Genomic DNA, 25,543 nt, shown 5'->3' on the forward strand with positions numbered 1-25,543 from the left:
CCACCAGGAACTGTACTGGATTTCTCTCAGCTCCAGTTCTATGAAACCAGATCATCCCCTTACAAATATCTTGAATGACTCAAGTTACTGATTTGTGTCCTAGAAAGCCTTATCATAGTAATTAACACAAAGGTATATGTACTCTAGGATAATTTAATGTTTTTGTAGGGAACAAAGGAAACTGAAGTCAGCTACTCTTATCCTCTGTGTCTATAGCTGTTGACTTTACTGTATGAAGACCTCAAAAAGAAAATAGTTCCCACATAAGTTAGCTAGTTTTACCTAATTAACCCCTCATACTTTCATTCCTTGCTAGAATAATACTAAAGAAGTTCAAAACTTTTTTCTAAATTGTATGAAATGATAGCTAACATGCTTCATTTTCAGTGAGGAAGGGAAAACTACTGCCAAAACCTCACTGCTGAGAGCAGCACTGCAAATAGTAGTGTGGTCTAGTATAACAGAGCAGGAACTCACATGCTTGTAGCTGAAATTCTCCTACTACTGAAGAATATCACAGTTGGTACAGGAATAAAAATGTTCTACCACACCAGAGGTAAACAGAGCTGACCAGGAAGTTGCTACAGCAAATACACTTCTGGACAACACTATGGATGTACTCCAGCTCCAGGGAATAGTAAAAAGCAGATGTGATCTAATAAGACACTTTCACATAAGTGTGAAGTGTTTCACTTTAAGCTGGAGATGCTTAAAACTGAAGAATGGCTTCAGCAGATTTTATTCTAATTTAGCTTTATAGCAGCTTTTTTCTCCGCAAGCCCAGGTTCAGAGCTATACAGCTTTATTCCAGGCAGTGACATTAGCATAATGTTATTAACAGAAATGCAAGCAACATAAAATGATGATTATTTCCAAGGCTCAAAGTTGTAACAGCAGAAAGAAGTAATAATGCAGAGTTTTTATTTATGTTAACAGTCTTTTACAATTCATACTCAATAAAGCTAGAAGCCATTAGGTAGATCCTTTTTTCTAAATTAACCTAGCTGTTTGAAAAGGGAATACAAAATGAGTTAATAGCCAGAAATCTAATGATATCAATACATTAGAAATCACATGCTTCCTGCAACGAGGTATATATATTCCTGAATGAAGTCACACATAATCACAGAATTTCAAATTTAACTGTAAGCCAGACTATTTTCCTATCCCATAGCTATTAACAAAGTTAATGAGGTGCAAAATGAGTTTATATGAAAACAACATCCTTCATTTACAATGGTAATATGTTCCTACTTAGTCCAAAGTATCTGGAATCTTACTAGTCACTTTCATTCCATTTTTAGTTTGCTTTGATCTGTCAATGTTTCTATTTTAAAAAGCTTTCCATGTTACACTTTTAGAAGTGTATTTTTGTATTTAGTTAATATATGTACATATATATATTAAAAATAGCTTAATTATTTGACTAAGTAAAATGCAGAATTGGTCTTAACATCATTATTCTGACCCCTTTAAGAAAAGCAACCATCTGTATTTATAATCCATATGGAATCCTCTCCTAAAGTACTAAAAATACTCAATCCTCTCCTGAAATAGTCAAAGTAGCTGATAGTCTTCCTGTGAATAAAAATTAAATGGTTTGTCATCATAGAGATCACTGTAAGAAAGCATTTGCAAGTGCAAATGCATCTGCACAGCAAGATAACCGTTTTGCTTAGGAATCCTTGAAAGGAAAACACAACCTAGAAAATATCTTGCAGCATTTATTTGACTAAAACTAATGCCAAGAAGACTTTTTGATAATAATCACATTCACTAGCACTACCAGACCATTCATGCTAATATGAACTCTCAAGCAAAAATATTAAGTAGAAGCTTGTTTTAAGCAGGTAATACTATTGTCACTTCCCAAAAAGACAACATTAAGTACCATTTATAGCTATTAAATGGTTTTGCCTTCAATAGACCAAGGTCTAGTACACCTGATCAGGAAAGCAATTTGCAGAAAAAACATTTTGCCCTGTTACAGTCATATGCCCTTGCAGCAGACGTACTTGATATTTGGAAATAAAAATAATCAAATAGATTCTAATACGGAAACGCATTAAAAAAGCCGCGGGAGAAGATGATGTACCAGTACTGCTATTTGTTAACACAAGAAAGAGTTCTCATGTTAAGGGCCCAGTGGCTAAGGATATGTGAAAGAGCTGCCGACAGGCCAACAGCTCACCTTACATGTGTCCAGAAAGTTCTGGAAAGCAGAAAAGCTGATAATGTTGCACTAAATACTAACTAAATATTTGGTATTGGTCTCTACTCCATTACAGAAACATTTGTGTATCAGAAGAAACACATTATCAAGTTTTTATTTCTTGGAGATGCTGTTGGACCTGCAAGAGAACAGACAAAAATACGATTAACTGATCCTGTAACCACACACAGGGGACACACACACACTTGCCCAAATAAGCCTTTATCTGCAAGACTACATACCATCTTAATGTCTGGCCTTCTGGTTTTTTTGTCATTCAGACACCGCTCAGCAATTGAATACATTTTATGAATTGAAGGTACATCCCAGTCACTCATCTTTTCATCAACATAATCCTCAATAGTTGCTTCCTCATCCTCAATTTCATCCTTTATACTTAACTACAAGAGAATTTTAACCAACAAGCAGATAAACATTGTAAGTATCTGAACAGCTTGTGAGAGTATAAATGAACTATAAATTTTTATTAATTATTTTTATTGTATATAATTTTAATTAACACAACATCATACAGCAAATTTAAGCTGCATCATACAGATGTAACTTTGTTCCACTTTAAGGCTCAGTTTTCTAGTATTGTCTCCTTTGTAAGAGAAGAGGCACAATCAACAAAATATCTTATGTTTACTTAATAACCCACAAATACACAAGCTTAAGTTAGTATAATTTTTTTAATCACTTTTATAAAGCCTCTTTCTGTAAACGAATGTCTGTCTGTAAACTAAACTTCTATCTCCAGTCTCAGTGGCTGCTGTATCCACTGGAAACTTTTATTCTGAAATCAAGTTTCAAATCTGACTGGTTTAGTCCGAAAGTCCTCAGTTCCAACACACTTGAAATGTGTTATCTGTAATCAAACATACTGTTTGAGGAAGCATAAATGAATAAATAAGAGGCAATGAGTAGAGGCAGATCTTCTGCCTTTGTCCATAGATCAGTCTGAAATTGCTGACCACCATTCAAATACCTCAAAATTTTCCTTTCAAGCTAAGGATGCCATATGATCTTACAGTGACCATTTTTTTTATGCTCCCAAAAGTACATTACAAAGATAAACTATACCAGTCATATTCCTTATTAGATCCTATCTCTGAAAAAGCCCACTTCAAAAAACCCAAGTTCTCCAAGGTGTTTACAAGCTCAACATGATAATTATTATGCTACTCCAGAAGATAGACCTTAGAAGGACAAAAAAATTCTATTAATAATACACAGGTATTCCTAAAGCTGTGGAAGAAAGTGATTTATACTGTTCCAAACAGTATGGAACAAACTCAATCCAGACCTCAATGCTATTTCATACTTAAGAAATAAATTAGTCTTTATGTAAAAATTATTCTAGGAAAACCTTGGATTAAGTAGTTCAGAACTTAATTTTAAGCTACATGAAAGGCTAAATTATGAAGAGTCTTGTAAGGTTTTTAATTCAAGAGAGTGAGCTCTCAGACATTAGTTTCCTAATTAGTAGACTGAATTACTAACTGAACAGTAAAGAAAAGAAAATTCAACCCACCTTCCAATCTGCAAAAAAAGCCCTCACATTTCCAACTTCACTAAGGTTAAAAGCATAAGGTACTTGCAAATGATTAGTAAAGTTGAAGAAGATGGAAATTGATACGGAATCATAAGGAAACAACTGAGATGAACAGTTCAAAATGTTTCAGGGAATGAGGAATTATGAGGGTTTATGAGAGTATGCTAATAGAGTACAATGGTATTACAATAAGAAGCAGTACCAAAACAAAGAATTCCAGTATCAGATTAGAAGATGACAACCTTGAGGGCTGAACAAATCTACCAGCCAAGAGACAAAAGTTTCAGCCTCACCTCTAAGACAAAGATTGACATAAAAGCTGTTTTCACACCTACATATTTTGATGACTAATTTGATTGTCTCAGAACCTGTTAACTATGATTTCACATAAAGTGATCCTGGAGCAGTGGGAGGGGAGGAGAAAGAATAAAGAACATACCAGCAACTGTGGCTCCCGCTTTTCATCTGCTGGAGGAAGACCTGTTATTATTTCTAGTAAGACCTAGAAGGAAGAAAAATTAGAACAGAAAATGAAGCCCAGAATAAGCCTTAGCATATATATGATTTGCAAAAAGGAGCATGACCTCCAGTCTGTCAACAAATACTCCCAGGATCTGTGTTTGTCCAAAGATTTCCTATAAAATTACTTATCTTTGCTCCTACCTTTATTTTCATTAACTGTTATTAGCAGTGTGGCTTACAAATTTCAACACAAGTTATTCTCGCCCTACATGGTGTTCCTTCACAGCAAGACTGAAGGATTTCCAAACTGTTCAGACACAGTGTTGGGCATACCTGCCCGTGAAACTAAATGCTATGAAGGAAGTGGTCAATAGTGAGTAGGGTCTTGGATCTATTCAGAATGGATTCATTATTCTTCCAAATAGAAAGTTCATTTCTTTTTTGTACTCAGCTCTAAGGTAAATCCAACATGGACATTGTATTTTTGGTGCTGAATACTGTAAAATACAATAATTTTGGACCATTTTCTTGAATTTTCTTTTTCAGTCTGAGTTACACTTCTGTGCAATACCATGCAAACAGAAACAATGTTCCACACCACTTCAAACTGCATTTAGCTAGAACTTGGAATATTATTTTACTCTGGTCTTTCATGCAAAAAATGAACATATTCAAATGATTTTAAAACAATCAAAGTTTAGAAACACTATCTTAAGAAAATATCTATTGGGAAAAAGAAAAATTATAGACCAGAGTAATTATTTAACTTCAGATACTTGATTTTGTGTGCTCTTATCATTTACAAAAGAAGTCATACACTGCTTCCCACATTCTACTTACTACTCCAAAACTGAAGATATCAGATTTAGGTGTTATCTCTCCTCGCAGAGCTTCAGGTGCCATATAGGCTGCTGTTCCAACAATTCTTTCAGTCATGATTGTCTGTGTGAATGTTACAGATGCTCTTGCAAGGCCAAAGTCGGAAATTTTGGGCACATATGTATCAGTTAATAAGATATTTGCACTGGTGGAGAGGAGAGGGAGGGGAAAAAACAAAAAAAAAAGAAAATTTTCCAAACAGTACGGTAAATAGGTTTTATGACAGACTAATAATTCTTTAGTAACCAAATGCAAACTGGTATTTTGACTATCTTGAAAGCTAAGATATTTATACATTATTCATATAACAAATTATGTAAATTTGTTTTGTTGGAAATGGCTTAATTTCAAAATTCATTGCTCTAAATAAAGGAAGAACTGACTGCAAGATCTGTCCATGTTTTTTCTTGTGTGTGCATGCATGCGCCAAAAAAAAAGGCAAAACAACAGAACACAAGGAAAAAAACTAGACACTCCCCCTACTCCCAAACCTTAGAAATACTAAACTTTCTTGTAACAGACCAATTATGTTACATTTATGGTTTGGCTTTAAGAGGGACAATAGAGAATACTTAGCTCTGATCAACTTGTACTGGATCACAGTGTAATTCTTATAGTCTAAATCTCTGCTCAGAACTAACAAAAACAGGCTTTTTATACCTATTATCTAATACTATGTCAACCATGTGCCAATTGAGTAATAATACTCTTGTTCTTGTCTGGAAAGAAAACCAGATAACTTATTACTGCCAGAATAATGTATGTGCTGTGTTTTCACTTTACCCCCAGCTTTTATTCTCCTTTAAAAAAAAGCAACCCTGACAAATGAGGCTCATCTCAAAGTCCTTAATGCTTTCATTGAATACTCAGTGGAATGAATTACAGCAGAAATCTACTGGGTTTTAAACTTGTACCATTTAGAACCATTTTAAAATAACTTGATTTAATATTTATGTAATCCTCATTTTCTGCTCCCCTTAATGGATCTGTAAGAAAGCCACACAGCCTGATACAACATATAACACTTACTAGAAAGTTGTATTTCTAACTTCCCTCTTGTTCACCAAACTCTAACAAAATTAACACAGCTGTAAGTTACAATGGATCATGTGATGTTAGAACTGCTGTAAATATGACCACTACAAAAGGCCAAACACTTGTCAAGGCATCATCCACCAACTGGTCTCCTGTTTAAAGCTCAACTTCTTAAAAAAAAAAAAGAGAACAAGATCACAACTTCATAAATCTCAGCTTCTTATCAACTTGAGTCAAGTCCAAAATGTGGTCATTTTTTTGGATACACCACAAAAAGCACAACAAATGCAAGTTTCAAGCTTCAAAAGAGAAATGGACTATTTCCTAGGCATAACTAATCCAAAAAACTATGAACGACTGTGAGAACATCCATTAAATCAGGTCCCCTCTAGCCTAGAGAAGCTGTTCCAGTGCCTGTGTGTTTATGCTTTTCCCATGTCACAGTATAATGAAGACTGAAGTTAATCTTCTTAGCTGTTTCTTCATCTTAGTGTTATCTGGGAGTGGCAGCACTATTAACAGTACCAATCAAATTAATTGAACTGTTCATACTACAAGCAAAATGTTATCCAAACAAAAAAACCCCAAATCCCAATTCTCTAATATGATCAACTCACAGCAGTTAGAAGGGTAGAGTAAGGTAAAAGTGCATCCCTTCCAGTCTTTACACTTCTCCAGAGGCTTAAGCAGGGAAGAAAGAAGAAATATAAACTGTCAAAGCAGCAAGCACACACATGAGGCAGCTGAAGCAAAAGCTTGTTCCTCACAAGCTGAAAGGCCACAAAACTGAAGTTGCCTGTATTTAGCAGTTGCCAGAAGCCAGAAAGCTATTGAAACATTCCTGCATTGGCACCCAATTGGTCAGTGGCTCCTTCTTAACCCTCAGAAGAAAGGTATTTGGGGCTTTTCTTCCAAGATTTGGGCTGCTTTTTAAAAAAAAACAGTAATAAAAATCATAATTAACCGTAGCAGGAAAGGGAAAAGAAACAACAACAACAAAAACACCAGAAAAAAACCTACAACAAAACACTCGCCTTTTCTGAGTCTGATATCCATAGAAAAAAACTCTGGTATAACAAACAGTGAATATTTATTATCATTGAAGAACCCTGAACTTCATGAACCTGACTGAAGTAATTTTCCTGTACTCATAAAAAATAGGAGTAAATCAAAGCATACACTCTGAAGAAGTGTTCTAGGAAAAGGGAAAAAAAAAAAAAAAAAGGTGTGTTTCATCTGAGAAATTCCCTGTTTAAAAATTAATTGTTCTTCAACAGCAGCTTATTCATTAGAAGCAGGTGTGAAAGAACGGGACTTTGTGTGTTCTCACTAACTATTTGAAAGCAACAGATTGATGATACAAATTACAATTTATATATTACATTTGTAACACAAATTACAATTACAATGCAAAACCTCACGACTGAAAAGCTGTCTGGTGCCTGAGGGAGCTGGCAGAAAAAGGAGGCTCAGGGGAGACCCTATTGCTCTCTACAACTGCCTGACAGGGGGCTGCAGCCAGGTGTGAGTCAGTCTCTTCTCCCTAGGAGCGAGCAATAGGGCAAGAGGAAAAGGCCTCAAGTTGTGCCACGAGAGGTTTAAATGAGGCGTTAGGAAAAATTTCTTCACCAAAAGGGTGGTGAAGCAGTGAAAGAGGCTGCCCAGGGTGGAGAAACCAGTGCTGGAGGTATTTAAAAGACATGTAGATGTGGCACCTGGGGAGATGGTAGACATGGCAGTGCTGGGTTAATGGCTGGACTTGATCTTAAAGGTCTTTTCCATCCTAAGCAATTCTGTGGTTCGAGCCCCATAATTATCTTTAGAAGTCTGTACTGGTCATGTCCTTGTAGCACAGACAAGATTGTAGTGATGGATGTAACTTGCAGAAGATTGTGCCCTTGACTGAAGCAATGCTTCTTGCAGTTTGTTCTCTCTAAAATTATTTTAACAGGGGAAAGGCAAAGTAGAAAAAAAGAAAAATGAAGAAGTGAAAATGCAGCCAGCAATAGTCTGGCAGCTTTTACCTTTTAATATCTCTGTGAATATGATTATTTTCATGCAAAAAGTTGATGCCATTTGCTGTACCTTGAACAATTTTACATCTTATATTCCAAGGAATTGGTGGAGTTTCATCCTTGATTACGAAGAGAGAAAGGCAAGTAAAAATCTGAAATATATATATATATATATATACACGCTCACATAAACCAAAACAAATATACAAAAACTGCCCAACCCAAAAGTGACTTCTTGCTATGTTTTGTTGTTTTCAAGTAGATCATTAAAAATACTACCAGCATACATTTCTTAATTGACTTGAGCAGAAATACATGCATTTGTCACATTGCGTTCTCTCCCTGCATTTTGCCTTAGATTAAGTTGCCAGTTACAAAAAATGTTTTTGGTTAATGTTCGACTCTGACCCTCCGAGGCCAGCTGCTCTGCAAAGACCTGTCTGTATCTACCACACCTCCCACTTCATACTGGCCCCGATACGGGAACCTTCAACCTGAAGCAAATAATTCAAAGTAATCCACAGCTTCTACTAACAACAAAAAGTCAATCTTCCAGTGGTTTTGGATTTCTCCAGAGTTTAGCTTTATTCATGCTACTAACTACACCTTAGAAGTAAGGACACCTACATTTCAAAACCACTTCTGAATCTTGTCAGTGGCTAAGGGAAGAGGATTACAGTATCTCACCATTCTATCACCTCCCTCGCCTGCTCAACACCCAGACACAGAGATGACACAAGCAAGAGTCTGTGCATCAAACACATCCAGTGAAGTCACAAAATAAAGTTATCAGCAAGAACACATATTGAAGTAAGTACGTTATCCCCCTATCTGATCTTACTAGAAAAAGAATTTTTCTGATTTATAGATTCTGATTCAGATTCCCTGATTTATGTCATAAATTTGTCTCTTCCTTTTAAAGAACACAGTTATTTCTCCTTTACCTTTCAATTATCACCAATCTTTTAAGCTCACTTAAAAGATAATGGCCAAAGTTACATGGATGAACATTTTCATATATATCCTTGTTAAGCACTGCTCATTTCTACAGATAAACTTGCACTGTCCTTAGGTAAGACTTAGTCTCTCTTCTGCACTAATTCCATTAAAAAAATAAAATAATTGCACATGCAGCAGTGTATGCAAGCAAATCAATCAATCTAAACTGAGACAGCAGTGCTACTGAACAGAGCTAGTCTTTTCCCCAAGCATTGCTACTCATTCTCATCATAGCACCACTTCTTTCCCAGTGGGGCAGAAGTATTTGTGCAGCCCTACAGAGGAAATGTCTCCAGGTGAAAATTAAATATTTTTTTCACAAAGTATTATTTTATCAGCCTGATCAGTTCCCTAGCCCAGATCTTTCTCCAACAAATAGATACTTGAAGCAGTACAATCAGAGGATCAGTGCAGAAAAAAAACACAAGCCAAACATTTTTAGGTCTGGGGAAATGGGTGGTTGAAGTATCACCAATCTAAAATGTTCACCGGATTACAACCTCAGAAGCTGCACCTGCTTAGTATAAAGCAGATTTTTGGAACTCCTTAAACAAACTAACACAGACACTAATCTACTATCTTAAGTCTGGCTTACTACTGGACTGTGTGTCCTTGATACAGTTTCCTCACCAAACCAAAGCAACTTATTATTTATTTAAGGCCAAGGCTAAAGATACACCATTTGATTAAATCAGAAGCATTACACAAAACAATAATTTTTTAAAATGAAAGTGACATTTACTTAGGTACTTCAGAAAGAGATAAGCAGACTGAGCATTGTATTATAACCACTACCACAAGGACGATGAACAAAGAGCAATTTCACAATGCAGAATCTCAGGAACTAGCAGAGAACATGCCAGCATCAGAACTGGGAACAAGACTGCAGCACCCTCTGCACTGCCTTACTGCCTTACACAGCCACAGTCAGTCCAAATTTCTGTGACACTTCAAGTACCGGTACATGACATTGTCTTGTCTGCCTGATTTGACTTTCATCTATCTAAAACACTTGTACAAAATCTTATTGGAAGAATACTTGTGTTTTTTTCTAAAACACAAGAAGAAAGTAGTAAAACATCATTTGGCCATCACGGTCCAGCTCCATTTGAAAGATATTCCACGGACTCCTAGACTTTAGCAAAGTAAGGCAAATGGAAGCTAGAAAAGATTTCACTTACCAGACAAGCAAGTCTGTCAAGCAACGAACCATTGGGCATATATTCATACACCAGACATGGCTGAGCACCATCACTTGAGAAACCAAGTAATTCTACTAAATTTTCATGCTGACACCTATTGGGAAAAAAAAAAAAAAAGGCAGAGAGAGTTTGATTCCCAGTTACTTGTTTCACCTCTACTGAACAAAGCCAGGGTTCTGTGGTGATGCTTTAAAACAAACAAAATGTGATTGTGCTGTATAAGAAACATTTTTAGTTAACATGAAAATCACTATGTTAGAAAGACAAAAATTGTATAATGATGTACTCACTTTGCCATTATGTTTATTTCTTGCTCAAACTGCTGTTTCAAGTCCTGAACACTAACATCGACCATCTATAAAAAGAAGTATTTGACATAAACATCAGTGGCCGTAACAAAATGCAGTTGTTCATTAAAAAAAAAAAAAAAAAAAGGAATTGTAAGCCTCTTAGATAGGTGTTTACAATACATTTTCTACTCAGTTCAAGTATCAGAACATGACTTTTACTTCCTTGGAACACTGTATTACTGGTCAAATGGACCTAGTTTCAGCAGCCACCAACCTACTCCATTCACTGCAGTTACCCCCTAATAGCACTCGCTCATTACAAAATTCATTATTCACACAAACCAATGAAGACTAAAATTCTGTGACAATACCTTTAGCTTGTGAATCTTACCCATCCTAATCTGAAATGGAAACCTCCTTAGGATCCCTTCACTTCTGCCACTTCTTGAGGGTGGGGTGGAAGACAATTGGGGGAGCAATCTGCTCTTCCCAACAACCTGCCTGAGCCCCTCAAAGGAGAGCTACAGGGCAGGCAAGAATTAGCTCCTGCTGACTCACAACACTGATGGGACTAAGGATAAGGTTCTCAACCCAACTAACGTTTAACATGGTGACAACACTTTGAAATGCCTCATTCAACACTTTCCACAATAAACAAGATGAACAAGTCTATACTATAAAGTCATTAAAATGAAAAATTCTCAGGACAACTCACAGCAATGAGCTTCTTGATAGCCACGTTTCTGCCATTGATGTAGCCTTTGAACACAATGCCAAAGCCACCTTCTCCCAGTTTATTACCTCCAGCTGATTCTGGTCGGGCATCAAAATTATTTGTAATGCTTTCCAAGTCACGAAACAAAAAATTCTGGAAATCTGAAAGACATTAACATTTAGCACAAAGCTACGTGTTCACTTAAGGAACAATGTCTCCTGCTTCAGTTCTCTTAAAACAAAAACTTGCCACCACATAAAACCTGACACAGTGGAGCCCTACCTCCAGTTCTGTGATGAAAATACCAGGAAAACAAAAGGAAGGCAGATGAACATCTATAATTAGCTATGCATAATTTTCTTCACAACTAGCACTGCAGCATGATCTCATTGTATTTTTATTCATACTCATAATACAAGTAGTAGAAATTAAGCATGTAGCAGATCGCAGAGAGCCACACTGCCTTAAATATAAAAAATATACCAAGATTACATCATGTTTCTGGCAGCAACCCAGAAGCAGACCTTTAGGAAGGAACAGACCAACCACACACTTTCCTAAAATGCCTTCTTTAGTCATCTTTTCTCCAGCATTCTTAGTCATTTTTGACATACAAAATCTAGTTTTAAAGCATAAGATGCTGAACAGTCTATAAAATAAATCTTGGAAAAGGGCAATGGGGTTATGTGCGGCACAAAAAACTGCAATTTAATTAACAGTTAAGTTTTCTCTCAAAGTAGGTGACTTATTGGCAAGATGAAAGATGCTGTTTCCCACAGATGCACCATGACAGGAAGAGGCATCACTCTCATGCATTGCTATGATTTATTTCACATGGGGTGGAGGACAGATCAGAAAAAAAAATATTACTGAATTCTACCAAAGTAAGTGTCTACCTGTGTTACTGGACTGTGAGCTGCTGTTTTCTTCTCTTAAGTAGGAAGGATCTGAATGTTGCTTCTCAGTACTCTGAGCTAAAACAGGCTTTACAGATGCCACTTCTTTTTCCTGTACAGGTAGCTGTTTCTCATGTATAGGCAAGGTTTCCTGTGAAGAAAGAGGTAATGTAACTTCTTGTGGCATCCTTACAGCTTCTGAAAAGGGAATTTAGAGAAAGTGTTAACTACATTAGGAACCAGAAAAAACTAAGTAATATTAATGCCAATATTTTTGAAATCTTTGAAAATTAGAAGACACGTAAGTATCACAAGGTTATATTCTGCCACCACGTGTAAACTCCAGCACTCTTGTTGAAACTTGAAACTCTTATTTAAACTGTTATTACAAGTGATAGAAAATGGAAAATACATCCACTTTTGGTCATTTTAACCTAATCCTTTCTCATTTTCAAGTTAGTGTGAAGCTCTTTAGCATCTTAGAAAACTAAGAACACAGTACAAAATGTACAAAAGTAACAGTTACCTGGAAGCAAAAGGCTTGCTGGTGCTAGGAAGTGATTCCTAATCAACAGATCCACAAGATCAGCAACTGTACAGTTTGTGGTTCCCCAGTCATAAAGCAATTCACATGTGGGGCTCTTTCCCATTTGTACAAATGCCTCAAATCTCCTTAAAAGATAAGACCAACATTAAAAAAAAGTGACCTCAAGAAGCATGAAGAGAAAGAGATTAAAGGCAAATGACAAAAAACAATCCACATTACAAAAAAATTCTGAATGTACTGCAAAAATCACAAATCTTCTGAAAGTACAGCCAAAAAAACCCAACACATGCAAAATCGGGGAAAAACATGCAAAATATAGGAAAAACACACATACATGGCTTCAGCAGTTTGTTCAGGATACATAATATACTGGCACTTCGGACTAATGTCAGAAAATGAGAATGTCAGCCAGAGACAGAGAGTAAGTCAGACCCAGATCAAATGGAAAAGTAATTGCTTTGCATCCATCTAGCATTCACATCCCATTTTGAATATTTTGAGATGGGCATTAAGAAGAAAATGAGATCCAGTATTCTGACTGATTTAATACTATTACTGAAAGACAAAGAAACATTTAATACTAACATTACTAGAAAAGACTGGAATCCCAAGGTGATACATACAGCATCTAAAAATCTCATAGTCTTAGAAACAGCTTCAACTTGGATTCAACAAGTCATTCAAGCAATGACGTGCTCATACAATATTGTGAGCATTACTTCTCAGGTAAATTTGTTAGTTTTAGGCCTCGGGCTCCCCACGTCTGTTGGACATTTTCTTGGAAACAGTGAATTAGGAGCTACAGTCCAGCTGCCTCTTGGGCACAATAAGGTCAATGTCTGCTAGTCTTTAGGCTACAGAAAGTTATGCCACCAGTGCTGTATTGCTAAAAATACCTATGTCTGTAGCTCTAATTAATCCTAATTTCCTTACTCAATTTTCTGCGGCTTGCCTAAAAACTGAGCTGCAGAACAATTAGGAGTAATTACCTTGAGTTCCCTAAGGAAACGGGACTGTAAGACACAAGTGCCCACCGGCACACAAAGTGCAGCAAGTTACAGTAATGGGGTGAAAAACGGGATTAACATGGTATTTATGTCAAACGGGCAATGCATGAGTTTACATTACGGGACTTTTATGTAGGACCTTATATGCACTTGGCTGTATCTGCTTTCACCGGAAGGGTTGGTTATATCCACCGCAAGTTTCTTCCACCCTTCCTGCGGGTCGATGAACTCTGCCAGCCGCCTCACGAGCCCGTAGCTCAGGCAGCGGACGTACGTGGAATCCGTCACGGGCTCGCCCATCCTCCGCTCCTGCGGGGACACAGGATTACCCGCGCAGTTCGACGGGACCCGGCCGCCCGGGGAGGCGCCACAGCCGCCCCCGCCCTCACGGCTCCGGCAGCCGCCCCCGGCCCGCCCCCAGCGGCGCAGCTCCCGCCCATCGTTCCCGGCTGCGAGCGCCCCCTGTACCCCGCAGCCGGCGGCGGGGACCACCCGGACTCCCCTCACCGTCACCTCCTGGCCGCGGCACCCACGATCCCCGCGGGCCCCGCTGCTCATCAGGCGTTACCAGCGCGCTGCTTCCCCTGCACCTTTAACCCTTCCCCTTTAAGGAGGCGGGGCCCAACCCGGGTGGCGCTGACGTCACCAGCGCGGTGAGGACACAGCGGAAGCGCTCTCCCACCTGGCCTTCCCATAGGCGGCCCGAAAGGTGCCCCGCCTCCAGCCCGCACCACGTGCTGCCGCGAGGAGGGGGGTTCGCTGCCTCGTTCTCTTTCCCCGCGGGCCTGGGGAACTTGGTAACGTCCTTGGGCCCCTTTCATGGGAGGAGGAGGTCGTGGCGCCCCCTGGCGGCAGCTTCCGGAGGCTGTGGGGGTTCCCGCTTCCCTGCCTCGCTCCATCCCTGCGTCCCTGTATCCATCCCTGCCTGCCAGCCTCCCTCCCCGGCTTTCAGCAGCCTTTTTTGTAGCAGTTGATTCTATTCTGCCCCCCTCCCTTTTTCCTCTCCGCCCGTCGCAGGTGCGGCGGGTCTGGGCGGGAGCGGGGAAGGCCGCCGCCATGCTGCCCTCCTTCAGTTACCTGACCGAGCACACCGGCTTCCGCGGCACTATCAAAAACTCTCCGAGGGACTTCGTAGTGACTGAGCTCGAGGTGCCCGAACTCTTTCTTAGGGACGCCCGCCCTGAATTGCTCCAGAAGACCAGTGAAGCGCCGCCGGGCCAGAGCAGCCCGTGCCCGCGGCAGCACAAAAAGCGGAGGACGGAGCCCCCCGGGCCGGGTGCCCCTGGGTGCCCCCGCGATGCCGCCCCCGGGCCCCCGGGGCGCAGCCCAAGCCGGGCGGGAGGAGGCTGTGCTGCATCCCCTGGCGAAACTGAGCGTGAGGGAGACCCCGAGATGCAGTCCGGCCTCGGGGAAGCCCCTGTGTTGGAGTCCTTACTCGACAAGCCCGTGAGCGAGCTGCTCAACAAATTTGCCTGTGATCTGAAGGATGCGTGGGGCTTGGAAAACAGTGCGGACGCTGGCACTAGGGAATTCTCGCTAGGACGTAGGCTGGACAAGAAAATTCGAGCTGATTTACACAGTGCCGTTAGGCAGAAATTCCCCTTTCTAGTCACTGTTACAAAAGACAATGAAATGATTGTGAAAGGAAATCCTGATTACAGAGAACTTTGTCAATTAGTGACTGAAAAGGAAGCAAGTGATTTCTTTAAATTTTTAGATGCAAAGATAGAAAATTCTACATTTTCCTTTGAGCCTGATGGAAACAAAGAGCACAGAAAAATAGTTCATCACTTTATTAATAGAAAATTTGGAAAGCTTTTAGAAACAAAATCTTTTACTGTGACAAATGTCAATGATCAGCCAAATATGTCAATAATGGTACGTTTTCGAGAAAAAAAATGGTCCAGAAAAAGGTCTACTGGTGGTTTTCAGGAGAAGCAAGATGTTTATACAGGTAAATACTACATTTTTAGTGAAGATGGCAGGCATTATGCTGTTCTGTAGAAAGACTGAAACTCAGGATCATTTTTGTATGACACATAGGTCTGGTCAACCCATTGTTTATGTTGAATGCATCATTACCAATGCAGTGGTGTTACATCCCTGGAGAATTAAATGCATGAATCAAGTTACTGTAGCGATTTGACATAAACTGCTTGGTGATAATGGTTACAATTCTTTTGATTGTAGCCACTAACTAACTAGGTGGCGTTCCCAGTGTGATATCTTTCCCTTGAAAGTAATTGTGGGATTTTAGGAGGTGCATCTAGATACTGAACAAGTTAGTAAGGTCAAATTTGACTTACGATCTCATTCTTTAAAGCAGTTTCTGGTACAGAGAATGTTTCCTGCAATGCACTAATGCGTGTTTGTTGAATTGTGTTGCATTTTATGAGGTACTATTTTTAAAGGTATCAGGGGTTTTTGGTTGGTCTGAGTTTTCTGTACAGTGTTGGGTTTTTTTTTTCCTGCTGTGCTGTAAAAGTCCCATTTACTTTAGTTTTGTGGGGTAGGAGGACAGTTTCTTTGCAGTTTCCATGCTGTTACAGTTGGAGGGGAAGAACCTGCCCATCTGTCATGGCAGAACACTGAAACATAAAGGCAAGTTCCTAATAATTCTGAGATGATTTTTTCAGCTTTCACCCTTCAGAAAGAAAATCTAGAAACGCTAGAAGCAATCGGCTTGTTGGCAGCTGAACTTGATGTGCTTCCTTCAGACTTCAGTTACACTGGCATCAAAGATAAGAAGGCTATCACTTTGCAACCGATGGTTGTGAAGAAGGTGACTCCTGAGAGGTACTTAGAATCTGGGTACAATCAGTTTAGCACATCGTTTTTTGTGTTAATAAGTATCAACATGGTATGGTCTCTTGGAATGTTCTTAGTGATTTGTCTTCCCTTTGCCTGTATAGAGCACAGTGGATCTTTTGTGGCTTTAGGGAATTGCAGCTTAGCCCTGAAGTCAATGGTAAAATTCCACTGCAAACAGGACTGTAAGGCTAGTTGTCCAAGAGATAATTAGCAAAACATTGCATTAGTGTTTAAATGATGAAGAAGAATAGGTAAATGCATCCACACAGCAGGAGAATAAATAATTTTTATAAATAAGCAGTTATAAAGTTATTGAAATATTGCTTAGAATTTAAGCTTTTATGCTGAAAGTTTCCTTTGATCTGAATGACTTATTTACACATAAGAACAAAGAGGTTGAGTGGATATTTTAAAGGGCAAGTATTTGAACTGTCAGCTATGTTTCCAATTACAAGCATATGTGAGCACACCCAGAGAATCAGTGCACTGAGTTTGTTTTTGTTAAGGCTGACTGAGAAAGAGCAATTGTGTTTTGGAGTCTGCTAGAGCACATTACCTTTTCTTTTCCTTTTCCTTTGTCTTTAATGATAAACAGGTTTTGAAGAGTAAAAAAAATGACTAGTTTTTCAATTTAAAAAATCAAAAATTCAGTGCAGTTTCTTTGAGAAAGTTCGATGAATTGCTTCATTCCAGCATCTGTCAATATCATTTCTGTGCCAATGATGCAAACATTTAAAAAGCATTTCTGGTTTATAACTAAATTTTAAGATTTCTATCTCTGCATTTGATTTGGTTTTCTTATAATAATTGTTTGACATCTCATTTTAGTTTAAGTGTTTTTGATATCAGTGCAAAGGTGAATAAGACATTCCTTGGAAGCTGTATAGCTTTAGTAGAGGATGGTTCATAATTTCTCCCAATTATTTATTCAGGTTGAAAGAAATTGGAAACAAAATGGAAAAAAAGGGCATGAGAATATACAACATCCGTTCAGCATACCAGCACCTCAGACTTGGTCAGCTGAAGGGCAATCACTTTGACATAGTTGTGAGAGATCTCCAAAACCACAGTCATGACTCTTCTGCAGATTTGAAGGACAGAATATCTGAAGCAATGGAAAATGTTGAGGTAAGAAAGACACATGGTTGCTGATAATGGACAGAGTTTTAATTCTTTGCTGTTATAAAAAGTACTTTTGAGGAAAATGTTTGTAATAGCACAATAATGGCAGTATTTCCCAAGTTTGGTGCTTTTTGCAGTTTTATGTCTTTCCTGCATTACTTAAGGGATCAGGAGTAAAAGTGCCTTCCAAGGAGGGACCGCAAGTGAATTGATTCTGTGTTACAGACCAGAGACCCCAGAGTGGTGCAGCAAAAGGCAAGGGGAATTCAGTAACAAATGAACATGGATGTAAGAGCCATTGGTGCACAGACCTGAGGCCAACCAAAGTGATGGGTCTCACTGTGGCAGATGAAGGGGGAAAATGTACTTACACATCTATATAATGTGTATGTAATACGTGTATATACATGCATATGCTCAGTGCACATGACAGCTGGTTGCCTTTTTTGGTCATGTGAGGAACATGCTTGGTTGGCTTGGGTGAAAAACTTTATTGGTGTGAATATATGTAGAATGTCCATTTCTGAGAAAGAAGATTCCCTGAAATGCAGTGGATTTTGATTCTGTTTTCCTTAGTCCCTGAAGAAAACTCCTATCATCAGACATTCTTAAACTACTAACAAAAATAAAAGCAAATAATGGAAGGGAAAACCTGTAGATGTTTTTTACAGTATTGATTTTCCTGCTCAATCTTTCTAAGTAATAACTATAATATAAACTGCTTTAAGAAGATTAATCCAGGAATAAAGTCTTGAATAAAAACTACACAGTGTGCAAAAGCAAAATACATTACATGTATTTTAGAAATTAATTTCATTATTGAGAAAAGCATTCAGCTGGTACTCTAATGCTTTCTTCTCTCTGCTCCATCTGACTTGTTTTGTTTTGCTATTTGGAAAATGATCACAAATTCCTATGATTGTGTGCCTTGCTTTATTACATTTACCTTACTGGTCAGACAACGTGTGACAAAACAGGATATGTATTAATCCAAAAGATGGATTTTTCATCTTCTGTAAAAGCAGAATTGTGTGTGGGACCTACAGATGCCCAAAGATTATAAAATTTTAACTGAATAACCATTTGGAAAACAAATATCATATGTTTTTGTTTGTCTACTCCATGCATACTTACTAGTTTCTAGAAAAAGGTGTGCTCCTTGGGTCACATGACTGTGATTTTACTTCTCACATGTGACCTAGAACTCATCAGGAGATTTAAAATCCCAGTTAGCAGAAGTGCTCATTCTTGACCTTTATATTGCAATAATAATAGAAATTATCTCACGTGAAAAAGATTCGTGTTTTTAAGAAAAAATATCCAACATTGGTTACTGCTCATTACCTGTGCTGCATTTGCTTGAATAGAGATTTCATGATCTGACATATTTAAAAAGCTTAATTACTTTGACTTGACCTGTAGTAGTATTTATAATAATTAACTATATAGAAATAATTTTATTTCATTTACTTGTGATCTTTTTAATGATGTGAAGACAATGGTAGAACTTGATAATCTTTTTAGATGTTTCTAACTTAAGTGCCAAAATATGGTAATGAATTATGAGTTATGCTTTTGTTCCATGTTACTTCTGATTTAAAAGTCCTGGTTTTATGCATTTTGAATATAAGTATAGATGTATGTGTGTTGTATGGCTGGTCTTATTAATCATATTGTACTTTCATGCATGTAGCATATTTATTTATTCTTTCTCATTATAGACAAAAGGTTTTGTAAATTACTACGGACCTCAGCGGTTTGGACAAGGACAAATTGTTCAGACAGATCAAATAGGATTGGCTTTACTGAATGAAAAAATGGTATTTCCATTTTGTAATTTGGGTACTTACTGTCAAGAGAATTTCATATTACTGTTGCAATATCTAGCACTGGAGTTGACCTTCTCAGTGAACAATTTCATTTGTGAGATAAACCCATATGTGTGCTGGAAGCAATTGCTAGATCACAACATAATCATTAAGATATTCCTACTGAAAATAAAAACCTTCTTTAAACAACAAGTGAAGTTTTAAATAGTTCTGGGGTGATAGTTCTGTCTGTGATTGGAATGTGATTGGGATTGTCATCATGCCACTTGGCAGGAAAGTGGTTGCATTCCATAAAGGGTTTGAACACTGAAGAGAATCAGTCTTCATACAGTGTTTATTCATGATCCTGATTGCCTCCAAACTGTAGCTTCTTTATCGTGCTGGGGGTCTGTTTACTTCTTAAAAACACACATAAGTTCATAAGAAAGGATTTGCTTTTTCAATACTGCAGTAATTTATTTTCTATATGAAAGAGATTGCTGCTTTCCATTATTCCTAGACTATTTTCCCTAACTCTCAGTTCTGAGCTTATTAAGTAATAATTCATAGGATAAGAGTAATGTACTTTTAAATGTATGTGGTATCGTATTTGTCACAGGTGAAAAGACTAATCAGGCACTACAAAGTCAAAAGGATACTTGAGTATCCTTTTCTTCTAATCTTGTTTTGATTCTGAGAAAAGTCAGGAAAACTTATCTTTCAAATAGAAGAGTCAAAATTTGAGGGCAGCCCATAAAAGTTGCTATTGATGTATCTGACATCAGACCATCAGACAGCAGTTGAACCAGGTGCCAGTCCCTGAGGAGTAATGATTTAAATCTTTAGTTTTAATGTAGTTACTTTAATTTAAAATAGGTAGGAACTTTTTTTTTTTTAATATTAAAAATGTGCCAGTATGTGCTTGCACAGTCCAGTACAGAGGAGGACAAGAGCCATGTGTTGCAGGTTGGTAGAAGTACTAGCAAATTGAGCAGCTCCTCTGATGTTGCAAGCAGCAGAGATTCCTGTAGTGTTTTCCTCGTCACAGTGTCATCTGACCTAATACAGATTTAAAATGTGTAAATACAGTATTGAAAAAAAAAAAAAGGTTGCCCCTCTGTATGAGACTGTGGAAAGTGTTCAGTCTAAATTTTGCATGAAGCATGCAGGATGGAAGGAAGGAGCCTTCCTGTTAAGGATAAAATGATGACAATTTCAAGTGGAGAAGTTTGAACTGGATGACCAAGAAAGTGACTGGTTTCTCACAGATCTTTGAAAACTGTCTTATGTTTTCTGGGTGACTAAAACCTCTTTTTAATGTGAGAAGGGACACAACACATTGTTCTGTGGTTCATGGGATCTTCTGTGAAAGGGAGAATTTGACTTTGACACTAAAGAACTGATTTAATTTTGAGAGCTTGCAGAATATGTTAAGATAGAATTGGATGCATGATTATCTCTTTAGCTGACAAATAGTTATATTTAACTGAAAAAAAAAATTATTCTTTTAAGGTGAAAGCTGTGAAATTATTTTTCACACCCGAAGATACTGATGATCCTGTAAACAATGCAAAAAGATACTTTCTTCAAACTGGTATGTCCACTTAAATTGTCCATATATTTATGCAGAGTTGATACTGTGAGGTAGTAAGGTGTTGCTGCACAGGGAGATACTTTTTTTTCCTACTCTTTATGCCACTTACACTTAATTCTGTGAAACTCAACAGAGTTGCAAATGCTGTATATCATAATGCTGGAAAAGACTTAAGATTTATCAGAGGAGTTTTGCCCTCCTTCCATCTGTCTGCTTTTGGATAGTGAACCTCTTCTCCCTAGTGAGGGAAATATACAGGAATGTGGCACCCAACTCATACTCAGCACTTAACACATCTACTTTCTTTCTTTCTTGAACTAAAATCAACGAAATATGTCAAAGGCAGGAGTGTGCTAAGTAAAGTGCTCTGTTTGCCATATTTATTGCTTTTATCATTTATCTGAACTTTCTCTCCAATTTGAAGTTGCTCTCAACTGCAAATATATTTTTCTTTTAAAATATTCCTCACCTATTAGCCTGCTTATCACTGTAGATTGACATAACAACTATGATATATAGCTTCAAAAGACAAAGATATGTTTGGTTTCACAAAAAAAATGTAAGATGAATGATTCTGTTCTGTACATGGCTGTATGATGCATGGAAAAACATTGACATGGACCCTGAAAGCAGCTGCTTGCCTTTTCCTGTAAGCAAAGGTGGAAGTCTGTGCAAAAGGCTTTGTTAGGTAATCACTTGTAACATGAAAAAAACCCCATAAAATTTTAAATATATTTATACAATGTAGCACAAATCCGATTAAATGTTTTTTCATTTTGGTTAAGGATCAGACTTCCCTGAGGCCAATGTAATTTTTACCTTTAAAATAAAGACATGTTTTTTACCTGCTGTGAAATACATATTTTCAAATGACAAGAAGTAGAGATTTTAATGTTCTTTTATAGCTTGGTTTTTACTTTCAGTTACCTGGTTCAAAAAAAGCCCTTGGAGTGATAAAGTAAGTTTCTAAAAAAAAAAATTTTTCAAACTAGGCCAAATAACTAAATGACAGGTAATTTAATTTATACTGCATGAAACAGAATAAAATTCACGGTTCTGTGCTGGTAGGCATATGAGATGAAATTTGTCTAACATGACACATTGAAGGAAAGGAAATAATCAAAGCATTGAGATATTAGACTGACACCTTTTTTCTGTATTTGATTATTTCATCTTCTTAAGTGTCAGGTAATATTTGAATAATCAGGGATAACTGACATGGTTATTTTTGTTTATATCAGAAGATGCAAAGGGCACACTTGTGATGCTGCCAGAATTTAAAGTAAGAGAGAAGATGCTGCTACGAGCTTTAAATCGCTATGGTGTAAATCATGAAGGTTGTACCAAAGGATGGCTCAACATTCCTCATTCCTTGCGCATATTCTATGTCCATGCTTATTGCAGTAAAATTTGGAATGAAGCAGCATCATATAGGCTGAAGACTTATGGCTCAAAAGTGGTTGAGGGTGATCTTGTTTTCGTGGAAGAAAATGATGAAAGCATTTCCCTAAATGACAAGGTGAGTCTTCCCAAAGTAGTTCTTGTAAAAAGAAAACAACAACAACAAAAAACCCCAAACAACTTAATGCACTTGAATACATAAGCAGACATACTCTAATGCCTTTATTTTGGTTCATTCATTGAAATATTTAATATTTGTGACAAAGTTGGAAAACATGATGTAGGATTTTTTTTGTTTCACCATAAATAGACTTACGAGCTAGACAAATGATTAGCAGCTTTTATCTGTTTTGGCTGTTCATTTTATTCAAGTGAGAGGAAGGAACAGAATGTCAGAAATTATACACATAAGATTTACTCTCTATGGTATATAATGCTCTTCTTAGGATCTGACTGGGGAAAACCCTCAGAGGGGGCTCTGGGTGTGCCCATATTACCAGTCAGTGCAGATCTGAGTCTTGCTCTCCACATCAGGCCTTTCCTATGCACATTGCTGAGTGTAAGTCCAGGGTGAAAGGTGGCCTCAGACTGGACTGATAATCTTGTTGCAGATACAGAGGCAAAGCATTGTTTAGCACAATTTCACTGATGCTGGGTCTAAACTGGTAACAGTTGTTCAAAAAATGCAGCAGTCTTCTTGATAAAGTAGTAAAGGGCAAGGTACTTTATATTAAGCATATCTTAAGATTTTTTCATACCTGAGTTTATTTCCCTTGCAGTAGTTAAATAACATTAGTATTCTTTGCAAGTTTGTGAGTACAGTGCATAATTCCTAAAATACAGAATATGTTTTTACTTTTTAAAAGGTTGGTGGTTTTTTCTTCTTAAATTTCTTGTCAGGTCCACGTAGTCACTGCTTCAGAAGAATCAGCTAACAAATATTCTATATACCAAGTAAGTCTGTATGAAAAATTCTGAGTTGTTGATCTCTTTATTTGATTAAAATGTTTTGTTTTAAATAATGTGACTAATTTAACTGGTGCAATCTTCTTCCCTGCCAGAATGCTCATTGAAGAAAACACATGTGAACTAATCTTCACTCTCATAACAAATTTACTTGGTAGTGGAAATAAGTAAAGTGTCATTTGCAGCATGGCAATATTTATCCTGAAACTGAATACTTTGGAAAAGATTTCAGTCTTCTGGGAAAAACTTTCAGAAGCAGTTGACGTTCTAATTTTTGAAGGTTTCAGAGTGTAGTTGTGAAGTCTTGCATGGCAACTGAATATATGGCAACCGAATGTCTTTACTGCTGTATTTTTCCCAGCAAGCAAGAAAATTCATATTTATATATTTCTAGTTTGTTTTAGGAATCCTAATACATTGATTATTTTTTCTGCTTTAATTACGTTCAATATACCTGCCATGCACAGCTTCATTTCACAAGAGAAACTGCTGGTTTACTGTTTCAGGCCCTAAAATACAAGGCTTAAACACATTTAAAATGATCACATTTATTTAAAGGGTAATGGGTGAGCGTTACCTCAAATACATTTGTTTTGTTTTTCCCTTTGAAGGTGGTTCTTCCAATGGTGGGACATAGTATCAAGTATCCGAGTAATAAAGTTGGACAATGGTACCATGAAAGACTTTCTAAGGATGAGCTGGAGTTGTGCAAATTCAGAGTTTCTCCATTACAGCTGAATATACCTGGATGCTACAGACTCATTTTGAAAAATGTTCAGAATCTCTCATATTTTTTGGAAGGTAGTGAAAAAGAGACCAAAATTGAGGACAACCATCTGAATGATTTAAAAGTCTCTCTTCATATATCATTTGACCTTGATCCTTCATGTTATGCAACAGTCTGTCTGAGAGAAATAATGAAATGTGACTTTTAAGATTCCACTTAATGAAAGATTGCAGGAATATTGTACACTGTTGATATTTTACATTAAATGCCAAGAACATAAGGGTGAATAACAGGTTCATGAACAGAAAAAATCTGTAGATTGAAATTCATACAGATTAGGAAAAAAAACTTTACCAAAATCCTTTGGAATGTTTCAAAAACACTCCAAACTCTAAATGCATTGAATGCATTGAAGTAAAACTCTGTTACACCAGGCAGGTCTAACAGAATGTAAAGAAACTGTGGGCAGCCAGCATGAATTTCCTAATTGCATAGATACCTGGCTTGCAAAATTAAGTCCTGGAAAAGCATTTGCAGGAAACAAATGTATCTTGTAATTTATAGTATTTTTTAAAAATGTTTTATACTAAATGCTATTCGAGCAATAATGTTACAAGTTTACAGCCTAAAGGTTTCTAACTGAAAAGTTGTTGTACCAAGGTTTGCTAAATATATTGTGTTTTCATTGTGTTCAGGTACTTAGTGTTAAAAGATAAAAGTCCTGAATCAGCAGTGACAAGTTGTCTGTTGCTTTATCAGACATCCGATGAATGCCCCAAATTAAGTTAATGCTGACGATTCCAGGATTCAGGAGTGCATAACTGGTAGTGCCTATTTCAATAAGCTCTGCGAGATCAGGCGAGTACTTGACATCACTGAAAAAACATTTATAATAAAACCAAAACCATGTAACATTGTTTACAGGATGCAGACCCTGTTCCTGTTACTGTGAAGCCTTATGGTAGCACAAAAAAATATTAACCAACTTTGGAAAAAAAACTTGTTTATTTTCTTCTTGATTAAGAAAATAAAAGGCAGTTAACTGTGATAAAATGAGTGGATTTGTGAAAAAGGGGAGAACAAAAAACCATCATTTACCTTGTCTGTTTGCCACAGTACCACAGTATTTGTGAAACCAAGTTAGTACAATGGTGTTTGGATGGGTGGACAACCAGATGAGTGAAAATGTGATTGGATGATGAGGCTCAGAGAGGAGTGGTTAATGGGTCACACCTTCCCAGGGGTAAGTGTCACTGGGGTGTCTTCTGGGCCCCATCCTGCTTCATGTCTTTGTCAGTAG

General features: G+C 37.5%; 2 protein-coding genes across 5 annotated transcripts; one reads left to right on the forward strand and one right to left on the reverse strand.

Annotated features, from left to right (window-relative positions):
* Positions 1-917: 917 nt before the first annotated feature.
* Positions 918-15,020, reverse strand: IRAK4 (interleukin 1 receptor associated kinase 4). Of its 4 annotated transcripts, none has more exons than XM_082280014.1 (12): positions 14,892-15,020; positions 13,954-14,123; positions 12,787-12,932; positions 12,261-12,458; positions 11,365-11,525; positions 10,650-10,714; positions 10,339-10,453; positions 8,168-8,310; positions 5,070-5,253; positions 4,207-4,269; positions 2,455-2,613; positions 918-2,351 (listed from the first exon to the last, which is right to left on the reverse strand). In XM_082280014.1, exons 2-12 carry the CDS (start codon positions 14,112-14,114, stop codon positions 2,319-2,321), a joined length of 1,428 nt encoding a protein of 475 aa, XP_082136140.1. In that variant the 5' UTR covers positions 14,115-14,123; positions 14,892-15,020; the 3' UTR covers positions 918-2,318. The 4 variants fall into 4 exon arrangements, with proteins under 4 accessions (XP_082136140.1, XP_082136138.1, XP_082136139.1 ...); XM_082280012.1 differs by lacking the exon at positions 14,892-15,020 and adding an exon at positions 14,328-14,413; XM_082280013.1 differs by lacking the exon at positions 14,892-15,020 and adding an exon at positions 14,322-14,400 and having other exon boundaries at positions 8,168-8,277.
* PUS7L (pseudouridine synthase 7 like) lies at positions 14,871-24,540 on the forward strand (the record flags this gene model as incomplete). Its single annotated transcript, XM_082280010.1, has 8 exons — positions 14,871-15,768; positions 16,451-16,610; positions 17,558-17,753; positions 19,469-19,567; positions 21,068-21,149; positions 22,391-22,668; positions 23,451-23,504; positions 24,128-24,540. 8 exons carry the CDS (start codon positions 14,871-14,873, stop codon positions 24,449-24,451), a joined length of 2,091 nt encoding a protein of 696 aa, XP_082136136.1. The 3' UTR covers positions 24,452-24,540.
* Positions 24,541-25,543: the final 1,003 nt, after the last annotated feature.

Source organism: Coloeus monedula (assembly GCF_965178545.1).
Source record: "Coloeus monedula genome assembly, chromosome: 4".
Taxonomy (NCBI): Eukaryota; Metazoa; Chordata; class Aves; order Passeriformes; family Corvidae; genus Coloeus; species Coloeus monedula.

Excerpts from the sequence above, each read along its gene's own strand:
- IRAK4 (XM_082280011.1), bottom strand. The coding sequence starts at position 14,372 with ATGAGCAGCGGGGCCCGCGGGGATCGTGGGTGCCGCGGCCAGGAGGTG. Across the intron at positions 10,454-10,649 it reads GAAATAAACATAATGGCAAA|GTGTCAGCATGAAAATTTAG; the intron begins GTGAGTACATCA and ends TTTTCCCAATAG. Across the intron at positions 2,614-4,206 it reads AGCGGGAGCCACAGTTGCTG|TTAAGTATAAAGGATGAAAT; the intron begins GTATGTTCTTTA and ends ATTCTCTTGTAG.